The 23,935-nt window shown below is 40.7% G+C and overlaps 1 protein-coding gene across 7 annotated transcripts in view; it reads right to left on the minus strand.

The window, feature by feature from the left end:
- Psd3 (pleckstrin and Sec7 domain containing 3) overlaps positions 1–23,935 on the minus strand; it is a 534,828-nt gene that overhangs the window by 9,552 nt on the left and 501,341 nt on the right. For all 7 annotated transcript variants that reach the window (XM_031339991.1, XM_031339986.1, XM_031339985.1 and 4 more), the window contains 3 exons: positions 14,887–15,044; positions 13,925–14,069; positions 7,591–7,734 (listed from right to left, as the gene is read on the minus strand). In XM_031339991.1, the coding sequence (XP_031195851.1) occupies positions 7,591–7,734; positions 13,925–14,069; positions 14,887–15,044 (447 nt within the window). The remainder of the gene's footprint in view (positions 1–7,590; positions 7,735–13,924; positions 14,070–14,886; positions 15,045–23,935) is intronic.

A 23,935-nucleotide genomic window follows, 5' to 3' on the forward strand; every position in this document is an offset into this window, starting at 1 on the left:
GAGACAGACTAGGGTACCAATTATCTTTAAGTAGGTTAATGGGATTTCTCTTTAGCAGTCACTAGGGAGACAAAGGGAAATAACTCTTGTCTTTGTACTTTCATGAACAAGGAACTTAGTATCTAGATAATGTTTCAAAGGTGGGTTGCTTTGTGGCACCTGGCAGGGGGCTGGAATAGGCCTTCCATTGCTCTTAGGAATGGGAAATTCATTGGTTGCAGAACTCCCATTTTGGAAATTACTGGTACAGTGTTGAGAAATAAAAAATGAGCAACAGGAGGAAGTAATCAGAATTTTATCAAAAGGAAAGATATCAAACTAACTACCCGCTAACAACTATGAACAAAAAGCAGGCAGGTCAATGGAAGCTTAGCCAATTCTAATTAATATTGTGTGGCCTTCAGACACTTTCTCATAATGACTGTAGGCAATGTATTCTTGTGCTTAAACATACCAGGTTGAGAAGAAATAAAGTCAATTTAATTGACAAGACAAATAAAAACTCAGGAAAGAATGCATCTTTAAGAATGCCCCAGATTTTTTAGATTTAGCATATTCTTTCTTAAAATATTGTTATGTCTTGTTATAGTAGACATTTGTTGTTTCTAAAATTGACTTCTGCAGGCATGTGGCCTGTGTGGGTCCTCCTTGTGTTAAGCCATGAGCATATGCTACTCTGGGTCACAATTTAGGAGTGGGGACTCAGTTGAACTCTAGCCCACTAAGTCAAAGAGAAACCATGCCTGGTTTCAGTCATGAGAGAAGCTGACACTCTTATGATTAATAAAAATGTGAGAGCACATTAACCAGCAAGTCTCTTCCTTCTAAGCACAAAGGAACATGTTTCAATCGGTTTTGGGCCACTATAACATAATAAATATCCAAGGGTTCTAACAGAATTACAGAGTTCTTTGACTCATTCTCTGGAGGTTGAGAAGTCTAAGAGCATTGACTTGGCACTTGGCAAGGACCTTTGTCATCTGATGGCAGGAGGAGGAGGAGGAGGAGGGTGCAAAACAGAACAAGCCAGGGACATGCTTAGTTTTCTAACAAAGCCCTTCTCATAGAACTAACCTTGTCTAGGACAATGACTGCAATCTACCTGTCAAGGCAGAGCTCTCATGACCTAATGAGCTCTTCTTATTTACGTATGACACATGCATTTAGGGACTTTCAAATGACAACATTCCACTTCTAGTTTCCAAAATTCAAGTTTTTCTCACAATGCAGAATACTGATTCTCTATCCCAGTTTGCACGCTCCTTATGTGGGGTATGTTCTGACAAGCCTGTCATAAATTTAAAGTAAGCTAAATATGTATTCAATACAGCTAACCTAGCAGAGACCACAGCTCAGTAACATGTCTCCAGTCTAGAATCTCATGTAAGATATGGGTGGTACTCAAAGCATAAATTCATTTTAATTGAAGATGTATCACCATCAGAGAGGTTGTGATAATCACTAGACTTCACAAAATAAAAAAATTCTATTCTCATTCTAAAGTATTTATTCTTTTTCTAGGCATTCTCTTTCTAGGGTATAGAAACACACAAAAAATGTTTCAAAAAAAAAAAAAAAGAGTCCAAAATTCAACAGGGAAAACAACACTAAATCTTAAAGCTGGAGAGATCTCAACTTCACGTCCTGTCTCCTGGCCTAAGGATGAAAGCCCTTGGCTGGCAAGATTCAGCCTCAATCCGTTGTTGTGCTTTGTCTAGGCATCAAACTACATGGAGGTTGGACCTAATGCCTACAGTTTTCCTAGGCTGGTATTTGCACACTAGTCGCTCTGTTGTTATGGAGTCTTGAGGGCTTCCCCTCTGAAGCATCAACAGGCATTTCTCCTATGACGACTCTGTAGAGGGTTTGATTTCACATCTCCACTAGCCCCGCTGGGCTCTGAAGTGGTTGCTTTTCTATGACAAATCTCTTAGAGTATCCTCCCGATTCCTTTGAAATCTCAGTGAAGGACAGGATGGAAACTCTTTATTTCACACACTCATAGAGTCAGTACTGAAAGGAAATTACCAAAACTTATGACTTACATTTTCCAAGTAGAAGGTGAAGCTGTATCTGGGGCTGCTGAAGCCATAGTTATGGCTGAGGGATGCTACACAGGAATTTGTGAATTGCCCCCCACATGTTAAGATCCTATGGTCTCCTCTCTGGAAACTTAGTAGTCAAGACTTCTGGAGCTAGCATCTTCAGACATCTGGCGTAGCCTTGGTGTCTCTTTCCCACTGTTCCAATGGCCTCTTCTATGTAGTCTAGCCTCTCCAGCAACTAGCTGCTTGGCTATCCCTGTGGTTTGTGTTCTTAAAGAGGACTCTTCATTCTTTATAGGATCATGCTTTAACATTTCCAAATCTTTTTTCTCTGCTTTCATTTGATGATAAGTTCTGTCTTTAATTTTGGTCTTCTTTCATCTTACTATATGTGATTAAAGGTAGCCAAGCCATTTCTTCAATATTTTGCTTACAAACTTCTTCTATTATCAGAATTTATCAATTTTAAATCAGCCTTTTCTAATGGTCTAGGTTACAACCAATTCTGCTTTGCACCTATTTACCAAGCATGGCGTTGACACCCCGTTTTAGGACACTAATTATCATGGACTTTGTACTTCTTGAGTCTGTCTACATTATACTAAGTACTACTGAAGTACTCTCTGGGAAATATGAGGCACACCTTAATTAGCTTCATTTCTCAGAGCCCTTAACATAATTATCTTTCTGTTTCACTCCTGACAATATGGGCCTTTCCTGCATTTATCTCAGAACTGTCATCAGCTACCCATTGCCCAATTCCAAAGTCACACCAACATTCTAACCATTTGTTACAAAAAATAAAGTTTCACTTGTCTATACTCTTGCTGTCTATCAATCTATGTGGTTATAGAGAACGCATGAGGAGGGAAGTTTATAAAGAACAAAGAATTATGAGTCTTCATGTAGTACTATACTACAGTGCAGGGCAGAAGCCAAGAGTGGCCAGGAGTGAGTGAGCAACAGTGGGTTGAATTCACTTATTAGGATCTACCACCCAACATGACTGGTTAAATTTATAACACACTAATTTCATGTGGCACTTAAATTATATTGGGATGGTGAATTCTGAAGCCAGTATTCAACAACTCAACTAGAATTTAAATCCTAAACAACTGGCTGCAGTCTCACTCAGTAACGGTTTACGACTCAAACACCTTCAGGCATTAAGACAGATATAGAGCTATTGGATGAGATATGATGGAGCCAGCAGGAAGGAAATAGCTTCTTTTGCTTAAGTAATTGACACTGCAATCAAAGCACGTGTGCTGTCACACACAGTCCGTGCACCCTGTATTGTACACACAGTCCGTGCACCCTGTATTGCACACACAGTCCGTGCACCCTGTATTGCACACACAGTCCATGCACCCTGTATTGCACACACAGTCCGTGCACCCTGTCACACACAGTCCGTGCATCCTGTACTGCACTCAGTTTTACAGGTGGCTCTACAGTCACCTTCGTGAGGCTGGGATCGAGCCCACCTTCTATATTTCTTCCTCAATGACTGTTTCCCAGTCTAGCAACGATTTAGAAGTTTATGCTGATATGCCTTCTCCACCCTCTCTCTCTTCAGGTCTAACTCAATGTAAGGATCAGTTACCTATTGCGACTATCTTATTGCAGCTGTCTTATTGCATGAGACACATCTTGAAATAAACAATGTCTTCATTTTCTAGTAGCTGTTGTTTTTAAAGAACCAAAGTCAGATACTGAGGCTGAGGACAAGGCCGTCAAGAGAGTCTGAAGATGCTGCTTCTTCAAGCACATAAATGTTTCCCAGCGTAGCTCGGCCCACTGTGCTTGACTGGTGGGACCTTTGTGTTTATTCTGTCTACAAACCATCTGTCTTCCTTCTAAAATCTTTATATATTTTTCTAATGAACCTTGGAAGCTTGAAAATCAGTGAGAACACTTTTGAATAAAATAAAGCAGAAATAAACTAATGTGTAAAGACATGTGGCTATTCTGATGCTTACTTCCTCAAGCTGGAAGACCATTTAAGTTTCCTTTTTTTGTGTACTCATAATGGGATTAACTATTTCAGAGTATATGCCTTCCAAAACCAAACTTTCCAATAAAATTCTTCTAAGAAAAAAAGTCCAGGTTGGAGAGATGACTCAGTGGTTAAGAGCACTGGTTGCTTTTCCAGAGGTCCTGAGTTCAATTCCCAGCCACAACATGGTGGCTCACAACCATCTGTAATGGGATCCGATGCTCTCCCTCTTCTGGTATGCAGGTATGAATGTAGGTAGAACACTCATACATAAGGTAAATAAATAAAGCCTTTTTTAAAGAAGCAAAAAAGAAGAGGAAAAAAGGCCATGACTTCAAGTACTAATTGAATCAAGAACAAAACTGTCCATTCTCCACCAAATACTAGTCAGAGAAAAAGTACAGGTTTAGTTCATTACAGCCCATTCTCAGTAAAATTTGCTGTTTTAGGTAAAAGTGAAGCCTTTCCTACAAGGCTAAGAAGCAAATCTCTCTGTTTTGTGTAGATTTCTTTAAGTCCTAAACCTACACATTTACAGGGATTTCTAATTCTTTACTGTAAGGGCTTGCAGGAACTCTTAGCCATACAGAGAGCTATGAATCTGGCTTGCCATGAAGAGTTGCTTGTCCTTAAAGCAACCTGGGACTTAACTCAAATACAGAAACACAGGAACACCCCTGGTGTTGTCAGCAGCAATTTCATATTCTCACAAAACAAAAGTGTCCTTCTTTCCGAGGCATGTGAAAATGACAAGGACTGCTCTGAAACCAAAGGAAGCTTACAGATGATGACCTGCCCTGGAGCAGGTGAGACTTAATGCTTGGGAGCTGAGAGACCTGACCACGTGGTTCATCCCTAGTGAGAATACAGCCTGGATTAGCACCTTCCTCTTGTCACTGACATTCAGGGCTTCTGTGGACCTGCAGGCCTTCTCTTCTAACTTGCTAATGGGATTTTCTGTCACACATGTACCTGTCCCTTTATAAAGGACTGATACTAAGCTTTCTAAGTGCACTGACTTCTCTGATGCTATCGTAGCATCAAATATTATGATAAAGGTTCACTGAGTCCCTCAGCTGAGCATCAAGGATCTGGAATATTCTAGGATCTGCGGTAGAGCTGTCAGCAAAATATACAAACTGGCCAGTAGTTGCCTCCATTCTATTCAGGAAAGAAGTGGGTGATTAAAGGGATGTCACTAATAAAGCCAAAGATACTGCACACGAGCCTCTACGAGCACCCTCAGGAGACCAATTCTGTGGCTAAACTCTCAGCACACTAGATTCTACATGATCCATTACTTCAATTTTCATCTGACTTAGTGAAAAACAATGAATCGTGTTTCCAAGAGTATTTATTCATCTCACACACACCATTTTTGATGAAATTCACACAGTAAGTGCCCCTTGGACCTTCCTCTCTGACAAAGGTTAATGCAGCTTGACAGACAATTCAACATACTTGACACCTTATCCTGAGTCTGACTTTAATAGTGAAGTGCTGGAATACAATCTTCAAATTCCTTGAGGAGGTAACGATGACAACAAGACCTGATTTCCCCAAAGATGCTCTAATTTCAAGGTTCAGGCTATGGAATTGCTATTTCTCCCTGGGCTCCATTTTCAAGAAAAGGGCCCAACAGAAAATCCACACCCTGGTCTCTGCCTTACAGTGGATACTTTCCTGTGGTTTTGCAAGGGCCCTACCTCCTGGGGATAGGTTCTTCTCTTAAAGGGTCAAAGGCTCAAAGCAAGGTGATGAGTCCTGGAAGCCAGGGTGTGAGGTGTTGGGAAAGTTAATTAGAAAGTGTGAAACAAAAACAAGCCCATGGCTTCCCGTCACTATAGAAGTGTGAAGAACAATGGATGCTTTTTGAGAACTTACATTTCCCAGGAATGAACAGGCCTTGTCAAAGATGAGCTGCTATTCACTTTTTTCTTTCTATTAATTTTTCAAACCTTTGCCTGGAAAGGCTTTAGTAGCTTTAGACAACAAACCTTCAGTCTTTACTAGATGTTCCTTGTGGCAAGGACTCCTTTGCCACAGAGAAGAGTACAATGTTACAGTGACAACTCAGAGAGCAACTTCTAGGACAGAATGCAAGTGCAGGGCCTTGGACAGGTTGCACTGGAGGCCCATGGAATCCTCTGAAGGCCCAAAGACAGATTAACATAACTTCAACATACAGCCAACTCACAGCGAGTTCCACAGTAGATTGACTTTGGAGGGTATGTCTAGACAGGCTTTTTATAGGAGAGATCTGGGCCTTACCCAGATGGTCTCACAAAATGACAACCATAGGAAGGACATTAGGGGCAGAAATAGCTGAACAAAGTAATGCATATGTGGTTGTGGGGGAAATGTTAGTTACCACTGCATGTGGAGAGACACATGGTCTAGATAGGAGAGAAAGCAAATCCTCTCAGATCCTTGTGTGGAACTTGATTTAGAAGGTAAACAGGATGTGGATTGGGCGTAAGAGCCAGGACAGCTATGGGACGGATGACACTGTCATCACCCTGACCTTCAGAACAAAATGGCAAAGGACATGGTGGATGAACTGAAGGGAGAAAAGCAGCAGGAGGCAACTACTCGTCTCCTATGAGAGTTACGGAAGCCAGGCTGGCACAGAGGAAGCACCCAGGTGGTGGCTGTGGTAAAGAGGCCGCAGGGTGGAGCCCTACAAACAACAAGGTTAAGATGTGAGGGGTCAGATGCTCCCAGGTTTAGTCCCAAGGAAGAAATGTCATATCATCAGGGAATGAGGGAAAACGAAGGACATCAAAGAGTCCAGAAGTCCAATGCGTGACGGCGTGAGTTATGACAGAAGAGTGTGTGAATGATAAAATAAATCATGGAACATACAGTTTTCCTCCTTCTGTCTCACAGAAAAAAAGATGCTTTAAGGATCTGAGGATGGTTGTCAAGGGTGAAGGCTGGAGGATACTGGCTTTGCCTCGTGAGAGACCTTAGATGAAGGGCACCCTTGGGATGAGGCTGTCAGTGAGGGTTTGGATATTCTGCCTCTCTCCTCATCCCACTGGCAATGCCAGATGAATGAGCCAAGCCTTAATTCATCAGTCCCCTTCTGCAAAACGTGGTGAGTGATAAAAAGAACTGTATTGATGTCACCTAGCAGCAAGGGTGTGCAGGGAGAGCGGCTGCTTCCTCTCACCGCAGCTCATTTCCTCCACTGTATTTACTTTGACCTAAACTCTGTTGGAGGAAGCGCAGGGTCACAGAAAGCAGCTGTCCTCCCTGGCAGGTTTCCACTCCTGTGTTTCTTTTTGGCACCCTTGTCACAGGTGCATCCTATTCCACTTTTGGAGGCTGTTTGTTTGACGTGAATGTACTGGCCATCACTTTGATATATTTATTTGGTGCTTAAATAAAATCACAAACATGAGGCTACAAGGGCTCCCGTCATATTAGGACGTCCTACATTGGACCCAGAACAAGTCAAGCTCACTACCATGACTTCTACGAGGTATTGACTTCACAGACAGATCATAACACACCGCTTAGTAACATCTAGGTTAGCCATACCTCAAAATCCAGATAGTGATCTTTAAGCTTGTATTCATCGACATCCTTGGCTTTGACCTTCTTGTCTGGGGGATATGAGCGATGCTCAGCCAGCTCCGTGGTGATCTGCTTCAGCTTGCTTTCATGGGATTTCAGCTGTTCCTCCTACAGGAAATTCTGAAGTCATTCAGTGTGCAGAAAATAATCAAAGAAAAGCACAGGACGCCCGTAAAATCCTTTCTGCTTAATGACTTCAATTTATCAGAATAGTCCAATGAGGAGCCTTTGATCCTAAGTCCTTCCAGCTTTTTAAGGCCAATGTTAGTATATTCCTTTTTAGGGGGGCAACAGGGACTCACATTACTAGCCAATCTCTTGTCACAAAGCCATACCATTTCTGAGCCCTTTATCAGCTAAACTTTTCACCAAATGAGGACCAGACCTCTTAGGAGAAACCCTGACAAACATGTTAGTTACAAGCTGAACAATTAAGTGCTTTTCCTGAGAGCCACATGGCTTGGCTTCTCCCTTCATGCACACTCAGCAATGCTGTGAGCGTCCCCTACCTACCATAATGAGCATTTATTTGCATAATGTTTTCTCTTTTGGGAAGAAATTGTGCTATGAAGAAATGCTTTTATGAAACCTATGCGCAGATGAAATTCTTCCCTAGAGTGGCAAGGGTTCTCACTTGCTTCAACTTCATTGACCCAAAGCAGTCATTCAGTTAAACACAGAGTAATTACGGCCTGAACACCATTAGTCCACACACTAGGAACTTCCATTCCTGACACCATTTGTATCAACTTAGTAATACACTACCTAAAAAGATATGACTCTCAGTTCTCTCATAACATAGTGAAAATATTCATTCTTTTCTTTTCTTTCTCTTTCTCCCTTCCTTCCTTTCCCCCTTCCTTTTCTCTGCCCTCCTCCCTCCCTCCCCTCCTTCCTATGTGTCTTTCTTTTTGAGACAAGATCTCATTGAGTAGAATAGACTGGCTTTGAAATTCACGAATTACCCTCCTGCCTCCACCTCATGATTAGGACTACAGACGCATAATACATATCCAGCAGCTTTAAACATGCTTGAAACAAAAGCTATTTTAATTCTTTGGCACCTGTACAGTTGTGTAGCTGCTTAGCATTCTGCTTTTCCATGGAAATGTGTTCAAAATCTTGAGCAATTTTACATGTGCAGTATAAAATAAATGGATGGTAGATGAAAAGGAATTAAAATAACCAATAAATATATAACAGAAACATACTTTTATATTATGTAATTTATACAGCAAGATAGATGAATTTTTAAAGTTACCAGAAAATTAATAATTACAAATAATAAATTAAGGCTGTATAATATTTTAAGTAAAAAGTTACCCAGAAGCATGAGTCATACACAGTATATTAGGGTCCTCTAAAATAGTGACATCTCTAGAGCCTAAAAAAAATAACTTGCAAATTTAAGGTCCTCAAATAGAAAATAAATAATGAAAGAAAAATGAAGTGAAGGATGAAAACAAGACTATATTCATTTGAAGTACCAGGTATAACATAATACCCAAAGTGTTCTGGCTAGTCATGGGGGCACAGAGAGAAACATTATGAGATGATTATGGGAAACCTATATCTACTCACAGATAATGCCAAAAGCCAATGAAAAGTCCTTAGGGAGCTTTGTTTACAATTTTTCATTCATCTATTATGCTCTGTAAAGGAACATACAGACCATGTCACAGATGGATGCCTTTCTAAAATGGGGATGCTAAAGCTCTAAACCCACTCACACATACTTGAAGATGGAGCCTCAATCAAGGCTAATGAGGTCATAAGGCCCAGTATCCTTAGGAGATACTAGAAAGCTTGATCCCTCTGTACGCATGCTAGACACCAAGGAAAGGCTAGAAATCCAGCAACAATAAAGGGGAGCAATGATATGAAGCCCTTAGGGAACTAGTCTAGATTGTGACCCTGCTGGCATCCTGACCTTGTTTCTTCAGGATTCAAAACTGTGGAGATTCCAGGTATATACTTGAAGGGATAAAATAATGTCAAAGAGATGTATGCACTATCATGGTCACTGTAGCATGACTCACAGTGTCAAAGATATGGACATAAACTATGTGTCCAACAACAGAGACCATTACTGATCAAAATGTAACAAATATATTCAGCCCTTAAAATTCTAGACATATACTACACCACGGACACATGGAAAACTCTCTATGTGCTCACTTATATGTGAAATCCAAAAATGTCAAATCGCAGGATACTAGATGATAGACTAGTGGCTATATAACCTGGGGATTGTGGGGACTCGGGCATTGTTGGTCAAAGATGAAAAATGTCAGTCAAGAAGAATAAATTCAAGAATTCTATTGGGACTCAAGCCAATTATAATTAATAAAAGCATGATACATATTTCAAAATTGCTAAAAATATGTCAAATGTTCTCACCACAAAAGTGGCACATATATCAATTAGCTTGATTAATTACTGCACAATGCATGCATACTATAAAATCACAGTATAACTAGAGACAATTCTTACTTGTCAGTTAAAATTTAACATGAGATTTCACTTTCTCTTACCCTAGAGTATTTTTATTTTGAAGGGCATTTCATATTTTTGCTTTGTACACTTAATTAACTGAAATACTGCCTAGTTTGGCTTTGAAATAGTTCTCTTGACTCAGTCTCCCACCTAGCTGAATTATAGATGCGTTCAGCACACCTGGATTTATTTAACTTTTGGGAGTAGTGCTAACAGTACACATTAATGAGGCTCAGTGTGGTGTTTTAATACATGATACAGTACACAATGACATGACAGACTATATGAATGTGGGTGGGGTGAATGTATAATTCTGACCATGAGGAAGGCAACCACAAGAATGACTCCTCATCTGGCATACCACACACACATTCCCAGTGTCTTCTCGCTGGGCCCACTGCACTCCCACTATCAGCTAAACCACAGAGTAAAATAAGGCAGGAGTTCAGGTGTAGTTTGGCAGCAGAGTGCTTGCCTAGCCTGCAAGAGGTTTTGGGTTCAATACCAATCACCTGTAAGAGGTCAACATTTCAGTTTGAAAAGCGAGCACAGGACTCTTGTTTTTTACCAGTGCCCACTTGTGGCTTGCCCTCAGTTAATGTATAGTGATTAGTATCTAATGATTGACCATTCCAAACCTTTATAAGAAAATGAATGGAAGACCCCAGGACTAGATACAAGAAACACTCACTTTATGTGATATGAGTGTCCGGAAGTGGTGAAAGGCCTACGGAAGGCAGAGAGTGCCACAGAGTCTACACGCTACCTATACCTAGCCAGTTACCTGCATATCTGAGACACATGCATCCTTTTTGGCTCATTCTGAACTTTAATCATCACATAGGTCTACAAACTGGACCTGTGCTACAAGTCTCAGATCATTCTGTGTGCATCCAAGCTTGAAAATGACTGCTTTGGTGGGTATAAAAAGTTCACAATATACTATGCAGTGTGTGTGCGGGAGTGGGGGCATGATATTCTGTTTGGACAGCTTGGACAGCTACACCAGAAGGAGGGGGGAACTTTAAGTGTTTGAAGTAGTCTCTCCACCCCCAACAGAAAAAAAATGTACTCTGGCAGCACTGTGAAGAAAACAACAGAGAAGGTGACTCCTACACAGCAGAGCTGTTCAGGAAGAGCTGTGCCGCACTGGCAGCAATCAGTCTTAATAATCCAGGCTAATATGTTTTGGAGGCAAGACAAGAACAAATTCAAGAAAAGCTCACCAGTGACAATATAATGAACAAATGTGCTCAGAGCTCTAAATACTCTTACTTGGACCTTTGGTTTTCCTAACACCGTTTATCTTTCCAGAACATAGCTCACCTTGTTGTTATACACTTTAAAAATTCAAATTACTCCCAAGCCTCTGGCATGCAGGAGGCCATGATCAGACTGTGGGTCTATCAGTCTGAAGCTCTCAGATAGACAGTTGCTGGAAAGAGCAGTGGTTCTCAACAGGAGACGATGAAGTTTGACCTCCGAGAAGATCTGGCAATGTCTCACCAAACATACTATACATGAAAATTAAATGCCACTCTTCCCTAATGCTTGTCCCCAATATCCCTAATACCTTTAAGTAGCCAATGAATTATATGGCAAAGGTAATGCTTATAGAGTAAATATGTAATACAAGTTTAAAATCTCACACCATATGATCTTTCCTGAAGCCATGACTCTTCTCTTACTGATATTTTTATAACTATGGACACAGCTGTGCCCCTTCCCTTCCTCTCCATCCTTATCACCTTGCATTCCCTCATCAAAGACCAGTGAGATTCACCTCCCATCCTTCCAGCCAACATGTTCCTACCAAGTTTACCAATGACTTCTCTACCACACAGTAGAGGTCATTTGCCTTGATTTTTCTACCTTTCCTTCTTTTCTTAATACAGTCACTCTGCATTTGGTTATCCTCACCTAAAGAACTATAGAAACTGGTTCTTGAGTACTTTAGTCTGTTTCTGAGCCCTGGAACTACAGTATTTAGAATCAGAAGGCAGACAAGGACCTAGGAAAGAACTTTGTAGAGAAGCAGAGTGGGGAAATCTGGATAAAGTGAGGCAGCATTCTACAAGCCAGGTCAGGAATCAGGCAGTCCCCAGCCATTTAAACCTAGGTGACAGCTCATCTCATCTTTCCCAGCCATTAGAGCTGTCTAGTTATATGAATGGAGCTTTCAACTTCCATTCACAGCTAGCACTGATATTCCCTTCTTGATTACTAACATTCCCTGAAGGGTCTTTGTGCCTCTAGTACTATTATCGTCTTTAAACTCTCACATCATATAGCAACACAGAAATGTCTACATTGAGCTGGAGAGATGGCTCAGCCGTTAAAGGCTAGGCTCACAACCAAAAATATAAGAAATGTCTACATTACCAATGGGATCACATTCTTATCCTGTTGGAGGCTATTGTCTCAAGGATACTAGGGAGCTACCAAAACATTCAAAATCTTATACATAGCAAACATGCAATGGCTTAGTGTCCCCCTCCAAAATGTACATGGAAGTTTAATTTCCACTGTGGCAGTACTGGGTTCGGACTGGGAAGATGTGACTAGGTCTAGTGAGTTTCACACTCGTCTGTTATTGAGACTATTTTTTTGAGTAGAGGTGTGGTCGCTAAGAATTTGACACCCTCAACTCTCTCCTGCTTAGTCAGTCCCTTGTTCTCTTCATCAAGCCATTCTCTATATTACCATACAGCAAGAGGACCCTGACCTCATGGCCCAGGAAGTGAACTTCCATGTTTTGTTTTTAAATAGGTTACCGACTCTGTGGTATTCTGATATAGTGGCACAGATTAGGACAAAGTTCTTTCATGTCATGGCCCTGCTTAACTCAGAGGAATATTCCTGCTTGTCTCGAGGCCTCTCGAGCCATGGAAACACGGACAGAGCTCCTGCACCCCAGCGCTCTTTCCTCTGATCATTGGATCCCTTCCATTACACATCATCTAACAGCTTGGCTTCCTTTAAGCTTCCTATCAGATCTCATGCTTCCTCTCTCACTCCACTATCATGTCCCCTGTGCCATACAGGGTTCTGGGCTTATGACTCTCTTAGGTCCATTGCACATAACTTGCTTCTCAATGCCAGTGTCTGGCCCATCCTAGGTGAAATTAATTCTATATTCAGAAACAAGAATTTCATAAGGACATCAAAGTAACTTCCAACTTCCTTTACTAGGCAGTGGCAGCGGGGCTAATTCAGATGTGTTCAATGCTGGCAGGGCCTCAGACCACAGCTTTGAGGAGAAGGGATGATAATCTTTAGGAAGACTAATCTGACAATGTTAGGATATGCTAATCTTTCCATTAATCTGACAGCAACGGAGAAGTTGATGGGAATGAATGTGAAAAAGACTCCTGGATGAGTTTAGTGGAACCAAATCTTACCACCTCCTCTCAGAGGGTGAGGAATTAAACGGGAATTACCCCACTTCCATTATACGGTGAGAAGGAAATCATGGAAATACTTTTATATTCCTCAGGAAGACACCCAGGAAAAGGAAAGTAATGGATAAAGGGTGAAGAGCTCGTTACCAAGCCAGGATGTTGCCCCAACCCTAGGTCATGTAACATAAAATTAGGATTAAAAAGTAAAATGGATGCACAGGTCTGAAGTGCTCAAGTTGAGGCACAACCCCACTGTACCTGTCCCATTCCTGCAATTCACTCCTGCAAGGTTTATCTTACAAGACAGACCAAAATATGCACAATCTTTCCACATTAAAAATTAGTTAATATCACCACAAAGCACGCTTTCCTAAGTACAGGGCAAGATCACCCTGACTTACCTGGGATAATTTTGTTGTAGTGGCTGGCAGAAGTGGGCGGCTAAACTTCTTCTGAGAGCCAATGGCTGCTGGGAAAGGTGGTGCAGAAAATACAGCTGCCACACAGTTAATTTTGCTTATCCACCCTTGCATTTCCTCTGGACTCCTAAGAGAGGAAGAGATGTGTTCGTTCAGATAGTGCTAAGTCTGGGTAGAATACACTTTGCCTTTTGCTTATTACTGATTTAAAATGACACGTTGGAATAATTTATTCTTAGTGCAAAACTTCACTGGCTCACTGGAAGTTACCATTTTCAGCAGTGACCAGCAATCGCTGTGGGAACAAAAGGCCACCCGGACTGTCACCACAGTACACACTGTGGCTCTCTCTGGATGATATATAAGGGAAACAGGATAAACACTTTGCCAAGTATCCAATTTTTCTTAGAAGGTAGTCTAGGCCAAAATTAATATTAAAAGTAACTGTTCTCTTTTAGTCACAAGTTTTATTTTAAAATCAAACTCAGGCATACACACTAAAAAAGAGATATAAAAAGACATGCTGGACCACTGCAGGAAAGAACTGAATTGTTTCCTCACATATTAACTACACATTTACAATACAGCCCAGTATCCCTATTCTTAGGGAGGTGCACAAGACAGGAGATACTGATCACAAAGATGTATATGTCAATGTTTAGGGCAGCATTCTTTAAAAAATATCATTATTATATGTATGATGTGTGTGTGTGTGTGAAAGAGAGACAGAGAGATACAGAGAAAGAGGCAGAGAGAGAGAGAGAGAAAGAGAGAGAGAGAGAACGAGAGAGATCATGAGTATGTAGATCAGTTGGTGGTTTTTTCCTTCCACCTTTACGTGGAGAGAGGGAAGAAGAGGAGGAGGAGAAAGTAGAGGAGAAGGAGAGAGGTGTGTGTCAGGGGAGGAAACGAAGACCAAATAAGAACAAAAGCAACAAACATACTGGGTTTGGAAAAGCAAGACCCTCCAGTCTGCAGTCTTGAGTTTAAACACGTTCGGCTTCTTCTCGTAGTCGGTGGCCTTGGACGCGAGAGCATGGTGCACACTCACCGCATTCTTCAAGTCTTCATCGGACAGAGACTTCTCTGGCTTATATTCATCCTGCACACGGATACAAAGGAAACAAGCATAAGAGCATGACCCCTGGTTGAGATCTGAATGGGAAAGGAAGGGAACACCTTGGAAATACTGGGACATACCAACTCTTGATAACTTTGTAATGTAACAGATGATCACACTTCTGAACTATGTGCAGTGAGGCAGTACAAAAGGCATTATTTTAATAAGGCCAAGATACATTAATTAAGGCAGACTGCTGAGGAAGGCTGGAGAGACATGCACATCCTAAGAGCCTGCAACATGGCCAGGTCCAACAGGCAGTGTGTTTCAGAAACAAATGGGCTGTGCAGAAGTTGGCAGTTCCCTTCAACGGAACTGTATTTAGGGTAGCAATCATTTATCTGAACACACTCCATGTTCCCAAGGCTCTCTTTGGAGGTGGTTAATACTATCAAAACCAAAAGGAACAATGAAATAAAGCAATTTCTATAGCTCTTCTGATGAGGAAAAAGAAGATCATCTTAAGATAAACCTTGACTCTATTTTTCGAAATTGGTATAAAATACATAAGAAGGTGTCATACATATATAATTTTACTTTTTGACAATAACTACATAGTTCAGAGCTTTCAAAGGTTCTTTTGTATTGCTACCATCCAAACATGACAATCAAAACAAAAACTTCACTAGTAGAATAATAATCAGAATTTAAAATAGGTTTTTCAGTTAGTTTTTTTTCTAGTAGTTGCTGGCTTCACTGGAATAAATAAAGGGTAAAACCGATATTAAAAACCCTACCTATCTGATGCACATGATACAAACTGTGGCAGTACATAATTCTGGAGTTTAGGTTCCATTTCTTATATATCATCAAAAATAAGATATTTACTAAACTTATGTTTCTACTATAAACAACAACAACAAAACAACACACACACACACACACACACAGACCTTATATCACTTTCTAACTCATAATGACTGTGTGAAAGAGAAGATGTTAGTGTTCCTATTACAGGTTTTGTTTGAAGTTTTTACAAAAGCAATTTTCCCTCACATTGCTTTGTTTTTCACAAATACCAATCAAAATCCAAACAATTCAAATATATTAATGCCTGGAATTTACTCAAAATGAATACAAACTAGGCATGCTGAATGTTGACTGTTGATGATCCCTCTCAGCATCAAGCTGAGAGAGGCAAAGGCTTTTCCTTTAATCATGAAGTAGAAACCAGTAGCAACACAAGGGCTCCCCACATTTACAATATCAAATGACAACTTCCAGAATGCAATTACAAAGAGAGTTGGTTTATTAAGGCTCGGGGATTATGATCTGCTTTTGACAAAGTCTTGTGGCAAGGTAAGATGAAAAAAAAAGACAATGGAAAGAGGACATTTAACATAAACTGACACATATTAAAGCACATATTGTGGACAGAGTGAGTGCTATCAGTGCACAGAACTGAAACTGAGCTATGCTGGAAGGGCTCGTCGCACTTTTGAAAAGGCTTGTTGCAGTGACTCAGCATTCTAAAATCTATGACTCTCTTCACATGACATATTGTGAAATAGGAGTTTAAAGCAGAGGTAGTCTAAAGAGTATAAAATCTCCTCTACCCTCAGGGACTATGCTGAACACACTCCGGCATGCATGGCCCTGTAGCTAGCAGTCTGTTTCTAGATATAAGGCTGGGAAAAAAAAAGAGAGAGAACTATCAGGAGTGAGAGAAATGATCAGCCCTGAACTTATCCCTGAGAGTTCTGCTTGCCTTCCCAACAAACCTGGACAGGCCTGCTTAGATGTTAGTCTAAAATGGACATGAACCTCTTTTGGTTCTGGGCTCTGTAACTCATGCTTTACCCTCAATTATCCTGAGTTTCTTCCTTTTCTATATGTATTTTTAAAAGATAATTATTGGCCTTATTTTCATGCCTCTCCTTTCTTGGTCTTTTGTGGTAAAATCTACTGCATGCCCTGTCTTGTTTATAACTCACTAAACAGATAGTCCAGTCTTAATCTACAATAATCCTCCTGCTTCTGCTTCCCAGCACAGAGATTAGAGTTGTGGCCTATCACATCCTGCCCATTTTCTCCTTTAATTAAGGAATTATTAAGGCCATACATTTTGCTTGAGTATGAGTTACACAGTATAACACAGTTTAGAAATCAATCATGTCTTTCTCTTAGTAACATCTAGGTAGTCTATAGTTTTACTTTTGTATATGTTCTTTGACCTTAGTAATAGATGTGTCTAAAGCTTTAGTTATGTGTTATCGCATATTTTTAATTGTTGGCTTATGGCCAGAGAATGCTGTCTATAGTGCCTATTTTCCATTGTTATTAAAGGGATTCATGTAGCCTAGTGCATGTAGATTTTTGCTTACGATCCTTGAAAAGGTACATTATCATTAGATAAATGAGTTTTTATAATAAAACATATTGATTAGCCTCTTCTTGTCCTTCTATGTTTTCCTTTAGAGAACATATTGACCTTTCTCACTTACTGCAGAGGCAATGTAAGTTTTCCCTCTATGCTTAATAATTCTCATTTTTACAATTTAGTCTCTATATAGCTTAGTACATTTAGGTTTAAGTATTATCATCCTTAACACTATATACTATCTATTATTTTTGAGTATTTTTTCTATCAACTTTTGTATTTACTTGTGTAAGGTAGAAATTTCAAAAGCTATCTTCCACATAAATTTTGTCCTTTTTTAACTCCTCACACATATCTACAAGACTTTTAAATCATCTCACCTTTCTTGTTCTCACTAATTCCAAAATTGGCTGGAATACTTCAGTATACATTATTTTGAAATCTTACTAAAATATATTTATTATGCATTTTCTGTTTCAAGAAACTGTATTTTGTCTTACATGTTACTGTTTTCTCTCCTAATTCGTTTGGATTTGGTTGTGTTCCACGGCTCTTTGCTCACCAGCTTTATTCCTTTGTTTTGTCTTGATAACTATTCTTATCCCTTTGATCTCTCAACCCTTTTCTCATGTGGGTCATATACTCTAATTCTACTCAAATATCTTTCAGGGTATTTGTGACAGGTATAGATGAATATAGAATTCTTCAGTTGTAATCCTTTCTGCTTATGCTCATTACAGTCTGCAGGTGCTATTCTTTCTTCATTTACTTTCCAATATGATAGGTCCAATGGCATCCTGATTCTGTGTGCTGTGTAGTGTATGTGCATTTGTATAAATATACGAGGCACAGGCGTAGAGGCCAGAGGTCAAGGTTGGAGCCTTTCTCAATCATCTTCTACCTTATCTTTTGAAGGTAGAGTGACTCACTGAATTTGAGTTCATCAGTTCATCTTGGCTGGGCTAGCTAGTAAGCCCTTAGGGTCCTTCTGTCCACCATTCCCTAACCCTAGGAATGTACTGAGGTTACAGGTGACATGGCTTTGTTGTTGTTGCTGATGCTTCTGCTGTGTGTGTGTGTATGTGTGTGTGTGTGTGTGTGTGTGTATGTGTGTGTGTTTTCTGGGGATCTGAATTTAGGTCTCTGTCCTTGCACAGCAAGCACTTAAACACACTGAGCCATCTCCCCAAGTAAATTTCTAGTAGAAATCTCATAGACATTTGTCTTTATTAGTGGCATTCAATAGGTTTTGCTTGGCTGTACTTGTCTAAAGAATATAAAATCTCACGGATGCTCCTTCATGTGGTCACTAAAATGTCTAGCTAACTATTTCTGCAGGTAAATGACACAACTATACACAATGGTAATGGTTGTTCCAGAGATTGAAGGTTTCCAATTTAGATGTGCTCAGCACTGACTGACAACTGTTGCACACTCCATGGTAATGTCTTCATTCCATCGTGCCAAATGGACACAACACTCTGAACGAGCTGTGGTTCAGAACATGGATATCTGGAATTAGAGCTTATATGTTCACACATCTGCTTCTCTGATAATGTTTTTGTGACCTTAGATAAGTTAAACTCACTAATATTAGTTTTTTTCTCTTACAAATTAGTGAAAGTATCTCTATTGGAGATAATATCTTTAGTTTGTTCTTTAAATGACCATTCTGCTGCTGGCCCATTTCCTTTCTCATTCTTTAAGTAGCCCTTGAGGTGGTCATAACTAGTCTTATAGTTTTAACTCTCACCTATATTATAGTATCTAACAGACTTATAATAATAAGCAAGGCCAGTTGTTTGCTATTAGCACTCAATGACTCTAGCACTTGAAACTGCTATACTTACTCTTGGCGTATATTCCCTTTGTTAATAATTTCATTTAGAACTGAGTAGAAAGCACAGTATTCCTAGACTGCTGTAAAACTGCAGTGAATATAAATGGCAGCATTTATTACGGACCCTGTGTAAAGGCTAACAGGACCCTGTGTAAAGGCTGACAGCACTTGCCATTTTTTTGTTCTCTTTCAATCTTTTGTTTAACATTAGTTTGTTCCTAATTTATTGCAGGTATTTAATTCCCAGAGTCTTATGCTCATCAAAAAGCTGCAAACTTATTCTAACTACAGAATTTAGATGTTGGGCTTTTGGTAGTGACTGAATTAGGAGAGCGGGGTGGAGTCTTAGGACCTCTACAGAGAGGGACAGAATCATAGAAACATACATGTCCATGCCATGGTATTATTATAGTTTAGAGAGTCATGATCAGAACCCATGCCTCTAGAACTATGAGCCCAAACTAACCTCATTCCTTTGCAAATGAGCTCACATTAAATGATTAGTATAGTCCTCAAAAGCTGACTCATCAGCGTTTAGACAACACTATTTATCCCAAGGCAGACGGAGGCACGCTAAGACACATTCCAGTTTGTACTGGGAAGAATGTTTCACACAGTGCAGAAATGGAAGGTGGGGTCTGTTTGTTAGGACTAAGCTGACATTAGGAGTTTTAAGTCTATCAGCCTATCAGCGTCTACTTTTCCAGTTAATAGTAAAACAACTTTATCTTCATCTTAAATGGAAAATAGTAACAAGATATGTTTGGGTAATTCAAATTACTCAATAGAAGAAGAGAAGGAGGAAGAGGAGAAAGAGGAAGAAGAGGAGGAGGAGGAAGAGGAGGAGGAGAAAGAGGGAGAGCAGCAGCAGCTTCACCCCCAATGACAGTAGCGCTGGGTAGTGTGGTGATACTCAGTTTGGCAATGAGAGTGAGAAGGCTTGACTTCAATCTACCCTGATAGCTTCAGTGTTTACTGCTTAAGCTATAGGACAGTATTTAAATGATAGGGTTGGGAAGGAAGGAATAAGGCACAAATTATTGTAATCAAACCAATTCAAACCCAAGACTGTTTGCTGTGGAAACTAGATGTAAAACAGAGAGAATGATAAATCCAATCAAGACATTTTCTATAAGTAAAGAAAATGCTCCATGACATGCAATTATGACCCATTTTCTCCAAAAACTAAAGGTGAAAACGATGCCTGAAAACACACTGCTCTCACAGTGTTCCCTGCAATCTGCACTGCTCTATGTGGCATGACTCATTAGAGCACTCAGCCATCCTAACAAGCAGTGATCCTGGGATTTCACACGGCTCTTATTTACATTCCTTTAAGGCATGAAATACAGAGTTCTTTCCCTTATGTTTGTTAATTAAAGCTTTTGTGAATTCATATCATAATACCCACAGATCTACAAATTACTGCATCAGGTTTGAAGATATTTTATTCTCAGGTAATATACAGTACAATCTAGAAAGGGGCAAAACCCATCAACATCAATGAGAAGCATGCTTAGATTCTCTTTTTGTCAAAGCATGATTTACTTTACACCTTATTAAATAGTTGCCATTGGTATATGTAATTTAAAAACCCTAGCAAGTAGAAATACTCTCGATGACTACTGAAGACAATGAGAAAAGACTGTGAACACTTCCCAGCTTAATGTCATGAGGCTGCAAACAGAAATATCAGTAGCTAAGGCAGGTAAGATTACAACATGACTAAGTGTTAACTGCTATCACTCGCTCGGACCACTTGACCCATAGCCATCTCTGCCAGCTTTAAGTCACAGAGAGAAAGGCTTGGTTTCAAAAAAATCACAAAAATACCAATGCACTATAGGCTCTAAGTTGTCCAACAATGTTTGATTCTCACGTGGCGATAAATATTGCCTACAATCTGATAGCTATCATTTAAAACTCTAGTATTTTCAGTTATTTTTCTAAAGTCAACCAGTTTCATCCGTTTTTATTTTTTAACACAGCATAAGCAAAGTATGACTATTTACACATCTGCAGGAGGAATAGCAGCAAGGCCCATGGAACCTGTCTCTCTCACTAGACTGAGTATATATGTGAAAGCCACACATTTATAGCTGAAGGGAGGCTTGGCTCTCATTTAACCTAATTTTACCATACATGACAATGTTACAGTAGAAAATGCCCTAGATTTCTGTAGAAAGGAGACTTGAGAGAACAGCCAAGGAAAGCAAAAGGATGCAGCCTCTTCTGTATTTGTTTAATGGGGTGCATACAGTTTCTGTCTTCCTCATTACAATACTGTGGTGATCCTGGCCTCAGGAAGATTTCATCTTTGTTGCCATTGACAACCCCTTAGTCCACTGCCAGGGGTCCCAACCCTCACAGTGGGACCTGAAGTACTCTCTATCAGTAAGGCCTTGGGTTTTAGTGAGGCACAGGACATTTTCCAGGATAAATTTGACAAGTGAGTCAGATTTAATAAGTATGAAGTTACTTGGAAAGAGTGAGAACAACTGTCCTTGGGAAAAGAGTATGGATTCATTGACCAATATCTAAATACAAAAACAAAAACAAACTAAGAAGTCTTTAAAATAATTTAAGGGAAACTAAAATTTCTCATAATTTATTTTTTCAATAAGTATAGTGTTAGGATGGTGGAGGAACATTTCCCCTTTCTACTCAGTAGTAGGCTTAACTAACAAGCTGCTCAAGGCAAGCTAGGGGCAGGGGGTTGGAGAGGGAGAAAGAAGGGGAGGGAGGGGGAAGAAGGGGAGGGAAAATGAATAAAGAGGTGGGGGGAAGAGGAAGAAGGAAAATGAGGGGGGAGGGAGGGAAGGAGGGAGGGAGGGAGGGAGGGAGGGAGGGAGGAAGGGAGGGAGGGCTCAGAAACTGAGAGCTCTAGAGCCTGCAGGCACACTGGAGCACTCAGGAGTTGGAAAGCCTGCTGTGGTCAAGGCTGACAATTTGCATTCAATCCCCTTGACTCACGCATTAGAAGGGGATAACAGAACTGGACTCCTGCCTCTGACCTGCACATGTGCACCTTAGTGTGAGCACATGCATGCACCTTCAAAATAAATTGAAGAGCGTGTGTGTTTTCAAGGCACACTCGTTCCTATACTGTTGTCAGAACTGACCATCCATCAGGCATAGCACTTCCATTAAGTCCAAGTCCTGTGAGGGCAAGCCTATAAGAAACTCAGGCATTTCCTGCTGTAGCTTTCACATGATTGGCAAAGGTGTCGTCTACTGAAATTTAGGATGGAATAGAGGAAATAAGGTGAGAGAAGGAAAGTGGAGACAAAGGAAGGAAAAGAAGAGAAAGGGAGTAGGGGATGGAGGTCTATGTGGAGACGAAGGGCAAAGAGGTAAAACCCACACAGAGACGAACAAGGAGCAGGGAAGGCCTAGACCCAGCGACTACTTGCCTGGAGGCAGGGAGGGGTCACAACCACTGCAGGAAACAAACTAGCTTTCCCTTAGCTGGGTATCAAACAGAAACTGGGTTTTCAGAAGAATCCTCTAGAGCACAGTCTTACTGTTTAAAACCCCAAGGACCAGGTATGCTTCCAGCTGCAGTATCTTATCAAGAGCTTATAGTTTTAAAAACAGTGATTATACTCTGTATCACTCACTAAGTGGACACATTTATCTACCAGACTGGGTCATTAATCTAAATTAGGAAGCATGAAATCTTGGGTGGGATTGAATACTAAGCTTCACAGTCCACTCCCCTGCTTCCTTTAAAAATATCAACCAGTGTAGACAGAAAATGAGTCAATGTGGGTATGTAACCTTTTCAAAGCATGAAGAGTCACAAAGACAGCGCTTTCACAAGAGGAAATAAAATGTCTCGAGTGCACACAGGATTAGTAAAAGAGCCAGAGGATGTCTGGCCAGGATCAGCCTACCTTGGGCACTGTGGAGTCTGGGACTCATCTTTGCCTTCTTCCTGCCTAGCCAGGGTCACTGCTGATTCTCACAGGGTCACTCCTGATTCTCACAGGATCACTCCTGATTCTCACAGGGTCACTCCTGATTCTCACAGGATCACTCCTGGTTCTCACAGGGTCACTCCTGGTTCTCACAGGATCACTCCTGATTCTCACAGGGTCACTCCTGGTTCTCACAGGATCACTCCTGGTTCTCACAGAGTCACTCCTGATTCTCACAGGATCACTCCTGATTCTCACAGGGTCACTGCTGATTCTCACAGGATCACTCCTGATTCTCACAGGGTCACTCCTGATTCTCACAGGGTCACTCCTGAATCACACAGGGTCACTCCTGATTTACACAGGATCATTCCTGATTCACACAGGATCATTCCTGATTCTCACAAGGTCACTCCTGATTCACAGAGGGTCACTTCTGATTCACACAGGATCACTCCTGATTCACAGAGGGTCACTCCTGATCCACACAGGATCACTCCTGATTCTCACAGGGTCACTCCTGAATCACACAGGGTCACTCCTGAATCACACAGGGTCACTCCTGATTCACACAGGATCATTCCTGATTCTCACAAGGTCACTCCCTGATTCACAGAGGGTCACTCCTGATTCACACAGGGTCACTCCTGATTCACAGAGGGTCACTCCTGATCCACACAGGATCACTGCTGATTCTCACAGGATCACTCCTGATCCACACAGGATCATTCCTGATTCTCACAGGATCACTCCTGATTCTCACAGGATCACTCCTGATTCTCACAGGATCACT

The sequence above is a fragment of the Mastomys coucha genome, unplaced genomic scaffold (genome assembly GCF_008632895.1).
Source record: "Mastomys coucha isolate ucsf_1 unplaced genomic scaffold, UCSF_Mcou_1 pScaffold22, whole genome shotgun sequence".
Lineage (NCBI taxonomy): Eukaryota > Metazoa > Chordata > Mammalia > Rodentia > Muridae > Mastomys > Mastomys coucha.